Source organism: Solanum pennellii, chromosome 5 (genome assembly GCF_001406875.1).
Source record: "Solanum pennellii chromosome 5, SPENNV200".
Classification (NCBI taxonomy): Eukaryota; Viridiplantae; Streptophyta; class Magnoliopsida; order Solanales; family Solanaceae; genus Solanum; species Solanum pennellii.
In genome coordinates this window covers 71,265,503-71,274,786 of record NC_028641.1, presented here as the reverse complement: position 1 = coordinate 71,274,786, position 9,284 = coordinate 71,265,503, and the positions used below count along the sequence as shown (strand labels likewise).

Sequence of the window (9,284 nt, the reverse complement as noted above, 5' to 3'; positions counted from 1 at the left end):
TTATATTTTTTTTTATAAAATCGCTGCCTAGGCAGCGATTTAATTTTTTTTTAAAATCGCTGCCTAGGCAGCGATTTCCATATTTAAATTTTTTTTTTTATAATATCGCTGCCTAGGCAGCGATTTTCATTTTTTTTATAAAAAAAAATTATAATTTTTTTTTTGAAAATCGCTACCTAGGCAGCGATTTAATTTTTATTTTTTTTTTGAAAAAAAAATTCTTTGAAAATCGCTGCCTAGGCAGCGATTTAAAATTTTTTTTATATAATTTTTTCTTTTACAAATATTTGAAAATCGCTGCCTTTCTAAAAAAATTAAAATCGCTGCCTAGGTAGCGATTTCAATTTTTTTTTTAAAAAAAAAATTAACATTTTGCAAAATCGTTGCAGTGGCAGCGATTTTGCTTTTTCTGGTGGAGTAAATCGTTGTTGTTCTAGCGATTTTATCATTTTGGTTAATATAAAATTTTATATACCATTTTGGAATTTTTGTTAATATGTTGTACTCTCTAGGCTCCGGACTCATATATGTAGAGTACATCAAACCATTTTTTTTACTTTAAAATAGATTTGAACCAATTGAAGCATATGAAAATATTTTTGATTTCTTATTTAGCGGTAAACATTGAGATCACTAGATAATGAATTTTAAAAATATTTTCTTAATCTTGAATTTTCTTTAACACGTAATAGTTATTCTAATGTTGATGGTTTAGATTTATATTTTGAATTAAAAGTGTTAAGGAAAATAATACAAATAGAAGATAATGATCTAATGAAAATTCTCTATCAAATTAAAAGACTTGATTCTTTTCCAAATATACCTATTGCTTATAAAATAATGTTTAACAAGTTTCTGTAACAGTTACCTTAGCCGAAAGAATATTTTTTTTTCAAATTAAAATTGACTAAATGTTATCAACAATATCTAAAGAGAGATAACAATGAATTAGCTATATTATCATTTGAAAATAAATTACTAAAACAAACTAATTATAAAACATAACCTAATAAGTTCGAATCTAAAATAACTAGAAAATAGATTTTAATAAAACTAGGAAAAAGGGTCAAAAATTAGAGCCGTCAATATGGGCTAGGCCCGTTGGGCCGGCCTGGCCTAACCCGGGATTTAATAGGGCTGGGCTAAGATTTTTGGAGCCCATTTAAGAGAAGGGCTTTTTAGCCCGGCCTGAATAAGCCTGCTCATTGGGGGGGCTTGAGAAATATCGGTAGGGCCGGCCCGTGGGCCAATAAAAATTAATTAAAAATATAATATAATATTAAAATTTAAAAATAAACAGAGTCCAAAATCAAAACAATTAGTTTAATATTTCTATTTACATATTTATACTTTTAGTTGAAAAAAAAATTAATAAATATCAAGGAAAATGCACAAGTACCCCCTAGACTATAACCTAAATCCCAGAGACACACCTTAACTAAACTAAGGTCCTATTACCCCCTGAACTTTTTTTTTGTAATTTTATACACCTTTTATCTTATGTGGTACTCTATGTGACTCCACGCAATTGAGGGGCGTCAGAGATATTTGGATGCCACGTAATCCAAAGAGGTACACAAAATTATAAAAAAAAAAAAGTTCAGGGGGGGTAATACGACCTTAGTAAGGTGTGTCTTTGTGATTTCGATCATAGTCTTGGGGGTACTTGTGCATTTTCCCTAAATATTATAAAGATAATTTTATTTGTGAAATTGATTAACAAGTAGTGACATTAAGGTCTCATTTGTTTCCATTAAGATTAAGACGTCTGAATTTGAATACGCGCTTAAATATTAAGATGTGCATTAAGATCTAGTGTAAATAAAAATAAACATCTGAATATTAAAATATTGTCTCTGAATCTGAACACTAAATTATTGGGATTGTTTGTTTTCAATATATGAATGCACATATAAAATTAAACATTATATCAATAAAATATTATCAAAACCTTGTTAGTAAAATAGTTTTTTTCATATAAAATAATATTTTATTCATTTTTTACCGTAACAAGGTAATATGATTTATCTTTTAAGAACTGTACATCAAGTTACATCATTAATATGACTATTTTTTGCACTCAAAGAATTTAATATAATGCAATTTAAAATAGTTTATATAGAGTAGTAAATATATAGTTTAGAAAAATATTTTATTTTATTTTATTATAGAAATTTATTATTGTTATCGATCAAATAACTAATACTTTCTTATTTTTTGAAACCGTGCTAAATATATATTATGGGAGTGCTTATCAATTCAAATATATTGATTAATTTGTGAAAGTAAAAGATGTATGTTAAGTTAATATGAATAAAGGAAATTATAATGGCAAGCATGTAATTAAATATTAATTAAATAAGAAAACAACTTTTATGAGTTGTTGTGATTTAGTTGAATTAAGATAGGAGTCTTATTTTTTAGTCTGAATAGTGTTAAGAGTGTGTTACAGATCTGATTCATTCAGATATATCCAGACCCATTAAGAGGCTTATAAAAAAATTAAACAAACGAACTTAATAAATTGAATCTGAATAATTAAGATTCAGTTCTTAAAAACAAATACATGAGGCAAATCTGAATGATTAAGATTCAAAAACAAATGAGGCCTAACATAATGTAATATTGTTTTGTCGATATTTATGATAATATTTTTAAATTATAATTTATGATTTAATTTAATAATTATAAAAAAATATAATTTTTTAAAAAGTGGGCTGGCCCGGCAAGCCTGTAGCCCACGTACTTGTGGGCTGGGCCGACCATTTTCTGGCCCACACCAAAAATGGGCTAGCCCGGCCTGATCCGTAAAATGTCATAGCTTGTATGAGTTAGCTCGGATGGGGTGGGCTAGCCCATATTGAAAGCTCTATTAAAAATACCCTTTAACTTTGATTTATTAGTTGATTATATCCTTATCGATAAAATAAAGTTATTTTTACCCATACTATTAATAAACTTATAATATTTGCCCCTCTATGAACGTAAATCCCCAAATCAATTAAATTGTCACGATTTCTTAAAAAATGACCCATTACCCATTTAAAACCCCTGCCCGACCCTTTTATTTAACCCAAAATAATTCAACTCATTTTTAAAAAAAATATCATTGATAATTTTGCAATTGTGTTTCCCCAATTCTACCATGATTCTTTATTTGTTGTTCATTTGAACTTTATTTTTTCTTTATCAACAAGAGAAAACAAAGAAATAGTCGAGGATAGGAGAAAAATAAAACGAAAACAATCAGCCAATAAATCGTATTCGACGAAAATAAAATTTTGTCGGAGCAATGATTTTGTTGATCGGATTCAACATTAACAGGGAAGAGAGGGAGATGAAAATGCAGATATTGACAAATGACAACTAATTAAAAATGTTGATCGCCAACTAACTAGCTAGAGTTCAAACATTTGGCAATGGTGTTGAGAATAGATGGAAATGAACTCTGTTGAAAAGAGTAAATCTATTCCCAATGCTAGTACGCAAAGTGTCTTCTCGCTGCCAAACAATTGTAAACTAAAACCTACATTCACTACCATTTCACCAAAGTAAACTCTCAATCTAACCACCAAACCCATAGAGAGTCCTTCCATGTCTCTTCAGAGCATAGACTAAATCGATAGCAGTTAACAGTCTTCGTCCTGGCGTGCTCAGTGTAGGTGACAAAATTACGAGTCACATTCTCCAAAAAGATCTTCAACACTCCACAGATCTCCTCATAGATGAGACCATAGATAAGCTTCATATCACCCCTTGCGAGCAAGCCTACCAATAGCTTGCTTAGTGATGCCCTGAATGTTAGTCTCTTAGAACCATTATGTGCCTCTTAGCTTCTCTCTTGCCTCTCTTTTCACGACCAGACATTTTCACAGAGAAATTTGAAGAAGAAGAAGTAGTAGTTTTAGGGTTTAAAATTGGATAATTGTATACAATACCAAGCTAATAACCTAAAATAAATGGAGTAGCTTTTATTTGATTTAATTGTGCCCCATAGCAAATGTTTGCCAGAGTTTGTCAGTCGCCTCTCTCCCAAAACTCTCGCTCACCACTCTCCCGTTCTCGCTCGCCACTCTCCCTCTACTCGCCTCTCTCGCTTTATACAACAGAAGTATATAAATTGTGTTTCTGTTTTGTATAAAGGGAGAGAAAATTGTATATACACATGCAAAAACATATATCTTCGTGCTATACACTTAATTATACAATTTACAAATATTTTACTTCGATTCAATTGTATACAAATGCAAATTTTATACAAATATTGCAGCGGAAAAGGCCAGCGAATTATACAATTGCAGTGAAATACAATTTTCTCTTGCTTTATACAACAGAAGTGTATAAATTGTGTTTCTGTTTTTGTATAAAGCGAGAGAAAAACATATATCTTCTTCCTATACACTTATAATTATACAATATACAAACATTTTACTTTGATTCAATTGTATACAAAACAAATTTTATACATATATTGCAGCGAAATAGGCCAACGAATTATACAATTGCGCATTACACAACTACAGTGAAATAGGCCAGCGAATTATACAGTTGCACCGAAATAGGTCGGCGAATTATACAATTTAGTCTAGCGAATCATACAATTGTATACGTATAGTGAGGTCAGCGAATTATACAGTTGTATATGTATAGCGAATTATACAGTTATATATTTGCTATGGAGCGCAATGCAAACTTTGCTATATCATACAAATATGAATTTTTTGTTTGCTATATGTGAAAGTTGCCCTTTAAAATTTAGGTGAAATGAAAATGATGGGTTAAGATAAGATAGATGGGTCGGACATGAGTTTTAAATGGGTAATATGTCACTGTTTAAAGAAATCAGGTCAATTTTGGTTGATTTGGGGTTTCTGTCCATAGAGGGGCAAATATGATAAATTTATTAAAGGTAAGGTAAAAATAGCTTCATTTACTGTAAGGATATAATGAACTAATAAACTAAAGTTGAGAGGTATTTTTGATTTTTTTTCGTAAAACTATATATATAATGACAAAAACGAAATAAGAAAATTACATAAATTGATACATTTCAATAAATAATTACTGATTTTAGCAATACTTTTTATTTATCACCATTTATAGCAATACTATGTTAAATTATTAAAAGTGAATTATGTATGCAATATATATGAATTATAATTATTTTTAAAATATATTATGCTTGTTTGGTAAAAATTTGACACATTATATTATAAATGAATTAAAATGTGTGATAAATAAATTATTTATCACTAAAATTTATATTATATATGAATAAAAAATTATTCTTTATAATATTAATTAAATTTGTATCATAAATAATTAAAAGAGATCAAGTAAAAAAGAAATATATATTTTTTTATTACAGTATAGTATATTTACGTAAGTTCCCGAAATATTAGACCTCTCTTAAGTTTCTTTAGGCCAGTCACTGAAACTATGGAGACCGCCGGAGAAACGGCGCAAGCTCCGTCTCCAGCACCGGGGAAACAGTGGGGTGAGAAAGTATCAGAAGCAGTGCTCTCAGTATACCGCCGTCTACCGAAGAAAGGAAAACCTCAAGGCCGTGAAGTCACTGTTTTGGCTGCTTTTCTTGTATCTTCACCTTCACAAGGTCCTATGAAGGAACAATTTTTGATCCTTTTGCCGATTTCTATTTGCTATTTTGCTGAAGTAACCATAATTGCTTATTATTTTGCAGAACTGAAAGTGATTTCGCTGGGAACGGGGACAAAATGCATAGGCCGTTCGCGACGGAGTTCGAATGGAGATGTTGTGAATGATTCTCATGCTGAAATTATCGCAAGAAGAGCTCTACTAAGGTCTTCTTTTTTTCCTTGTTAATTTTACTTTCTCTGTCTTATTAAGAACAATCTTCAAAGCAGGAATTAAACTGGATTCTTCAAAAAAAAAAATAATTTTGGATATTTAGAACATTATAAAATTTGGATAAGCAAACTGTTCCAATCATGGATGATGACTTGTATGAGTAGTATCAAAGCTTTCTCGTTTTCACTCGAGATCATCACCAACTGATTATACTTCGGCAAACCAGTATTGTAAAGTTGACAGACTATATTACTGTTTTGTTTTTAACAACTAATGAGGATTGGAATATTGTTGTCTTGTTCAAGAAAGATGGGACTAACATCTTTCCCCTCTGGTAGTATTGGAAGGGGCTGAAAACTCAAAGGTGGTGGCATTCTGATTTTAGTTCTAAACAACTTCGAGAAATGAACCTTGGCCCTCCTACCATTCTACCCTTCACCTTAAGCAGAAACTGTTTTTTCATGCTATTCATAGGAAGTGATCGACCTAACTTCTAAACTCTAAGGCGTGATTTTTCTGCAGTGAGGAAACACTACTCAAATTGGGCGATCAAAGTCCTTTTTCTAAAATCTTAGGAGTGTCGTGCCTATGCTGCAGTGCTAATGTCTCATTTTTGGGTGTTTTATACTTAAGTTAATCAAGGATATGTCTAGGTGTACATGAATGAAATACGTCCTATCGTTGGTTACAGGAAAATGAATTTTATCAATATCCTTGAAGATTTTCTTTGATCACACCAGGTACTTGTATTCAGAGATTCAAGATGTTTACAATAGTCATGCACATAGCAATGGAAGTGTGTTACGTGATGATGTGGACAACTTCATGATCCATTTGGAGAGTGATGGTTTAGGAACAAAAAAATTGAAAATGAAGCGCGGGTGGCAGTTACATTTGTACATATCACAATTACCCTGTAGGTAGTGGTAGTCTGTTACACTTCTTTAAACCCTTCCTTCAATTCATGTAAGAGTAGAACTCTTTTTTCAATTTAGTTATTATATTAGTTTCTTTGCAGGTGGAGTTGCCTCACCAGGTTCAGAGCTTGCTTTATTGCATGATAGTCCTGCAAAGAATGGGGACATGATGTGCTCATCTATGCAACTTAGTTATTCAAAAGGGGACTCGTTGGGATATACTGCTATGAATGATGGTATGACCATATTAGTAAAATTTGCCACAACCAGTTCCTTTAATGCCTTTCTTGAGCCCCTTATTGTCGTCATGTAGGATCTTTTGGGTCTTTTATTACTTGGATTTGTTGGCGAAGATATGTTTAAATTAATCCCAGGTAGGGTAGGATTTTCATTTGTTTTGATCTTTTCTGCTAGAGTGTTTAGTGATATCTCTGTTCACCGGTCAGGCTGAGTTTGTTAAGATAAGAGTACTAATATGGATTCCTAGTCCTAGCCTGGTCGCAAGCCTATAGACCGATTCCAGTCTGGCCAACTGTGAGCACTCAGTTTATATTTTTTGGGATATTTTTTTTTTCACTTTTTGATGATTCAAGCTCAATTGATAGGGCTCAATATCTAGTTCTTAGCCCCTTCACTTAGCATGTTGTCTTGATGGGTTGGTGGGGCCTCTGACCTTTGAATAATCCTATTGAGTGTGTGTGCAAGTCAAGAGTGGTAGTAAAGCTGCAAATGGCTCTATCAGAAAGAAGATAAAAATTAAGCACAATTTAGGAGATAAGATCTAGTGCATTACCTAAACTACAGTGTGCGATTTTCTTTCCTGGGCCAATTTCATTCCTTCTTACAAATATGAACTGTTATCACTTACTCTTTGAACTTGTCTTCTTCCTCTTGAGGATGCTTGAAATTGTTTATAAAAAAAATAAGAGGAAGAAGGTAGTACGTTAGAAATTTTTTAAAAATAAAATGGATCTCCTTTCCCAAATTAGGTTCCTGTCTTCATTATGTGCATGTATATTGATAGAGAAACTAAAAATATATATTGTTTATTCTCAAAAATAAAAATGTATATTTGTTTAATCTTTATAAAGGGATTTAAATTGATCAACATCTAGCAACTTTTTAGTATCTGAAGAATAGAATAATGAAAACGTTTTCTTGATCAGTCGGATGGAATAATGAAAACTATTGTGTTGATAAGATTATAATTCCGATTTGGGATATATTTTGTGAGAACCACCGAAGGAAGATTGATTTTTTCGGGGACAAGCACCCTTTGTTCTTTTGCTTTTTAATCCTTTAGCCTAAGGATTTATTTTTGATTTGGTAAGGTTTTCTACTTTTTGGTATACTCCTTGTAAGCGGGTTTTTATTTCCCTTGTTTATAAAATGGTATAACTTTTACCGTGTACGCTAAAGATTTAAAAGCAAAAGGACCAAGGTGAGCTTTTAGTTTAAGCTGGGAGAGTATTCTGCTTGTGACTGTTTAGTATTCATCACTTATTCTGGTATGGATTTTAGTGTAAACATTAATAGTAAACACATGTCACATCAGCAGTTAACTGACTTGAGGACCAAATTATAGCGTTCATTTTTTTAAAAAAGGACTGATCATGATGTCTATGGAATGTATTCTAATAAATTGGAAGTGTTAGCCTTTCTGTGTCTTCTACATTATGATGTCTTCTGAAGGAGTTCCTTAGTTTTGGTTTTTGAAATTACCCAAGCAACAGTTCATTGGGCAAATGCAGATCATGGATTTGGAATATTAGTTTGTAGCAGTTGTTACGAACAATTGTTAGGCATAACATAACTTATCTAAGTAGCGAAGTTGACAATAGTTGTATGGAGGCTGTGGATTAGGGTAGAAGGTTAGTAGGTAGTTGAGTGTTCTCGTGTTTTTTCAGTGGGATTAGGCTTGTTGGTAGTTCGTAGCACCATGTATGTTGTAGTATTAGCCTTATTCATGTTGCTTCTTGCTTGTCGATATCTACCATATGACGTTGTTACTGTTCCTTTTTTGGGTGCTTTGTATTGCTCTCCATATTGGTTGCCATGGTTTCTTCATTTTTGTATTTCCTTGTCATGACTTTTTTGATTTGATACACTTCAGCCAAGGGTCTTTCGAAAACGGAAACAACCTCTCTACCTCTACGAGGTGGGTAAGGTCTGCGTGAACTCTACCTTCCCAGACCCCACTTGTGGGATTACACTTTAATGTTGGCTCACTTCAAGATTTTTCCACCGAAGTTCTAATTTGGGAATTAAAAACTCATGTTCTTCTGTCTGTTTATTTTTTTCTTAAGAATAATTTCAGATTTCTATCTTTGCAGGTTCTTTCCCCATACCCCTTGGTACAGTCATGCGAAAACCTGGCCGTGGAGATACAACTTTGTCAGTCAGCTGCTCTGATAAAATTGCCCGTTGGAACGTGGTTGGTGTACAAGGTTCCTTATATTTCTAGTTGTTACATATGCTTTCAATAATGTAATATGCAATATATATATATATATATATATATATATATATATATATATA

General features: G+C 32.0%; 1 protein-coding gene across 5 annotated transcripts in view; it reads left to right on the top strand.

The window, feature by feature from the left end:
- Nucleotides 1–5,397: 5,397 nt before the first annotated feature.
- Nucleotides 5,398–9,284, top strand: part of LOC107018821 (tRNA-specific adenosine deaminase TAD1) — a 7,480-nt gene continuing 3,593 nt past the window's right edge. For 4 of the 5 annotated variants that reach the window (XM_015219402.2, XM_015219401.2, XM_027916911.1 and 1 more), the window contains exons 1-5: nt 5,398–5,614; nt 5,702–5,822; nt 6,570–6,749; nt 6,837–6,982; nt 9,080–9,193. In XM_015219402.2, coding sequence (XP_015074888.1) covers nt 5,440–5,614; nt 5,702–5,822; nt 6,570–6,749; nt 6,837–6,982; nt 9,080–9,193 — 736 coding nt within the window. In that variant the 5' untranslated portion in view covers nt 5,398–5,439. The remainder of the gene's footprint in view (nt 5,615–5,701; nt 5,823–6,569; nt 6,750–6,836; nt 6,983–9,079; nt 9,194–9,284) is intronic. The other variant, XM_015219403.2, reaches the window with a different exon arrangement.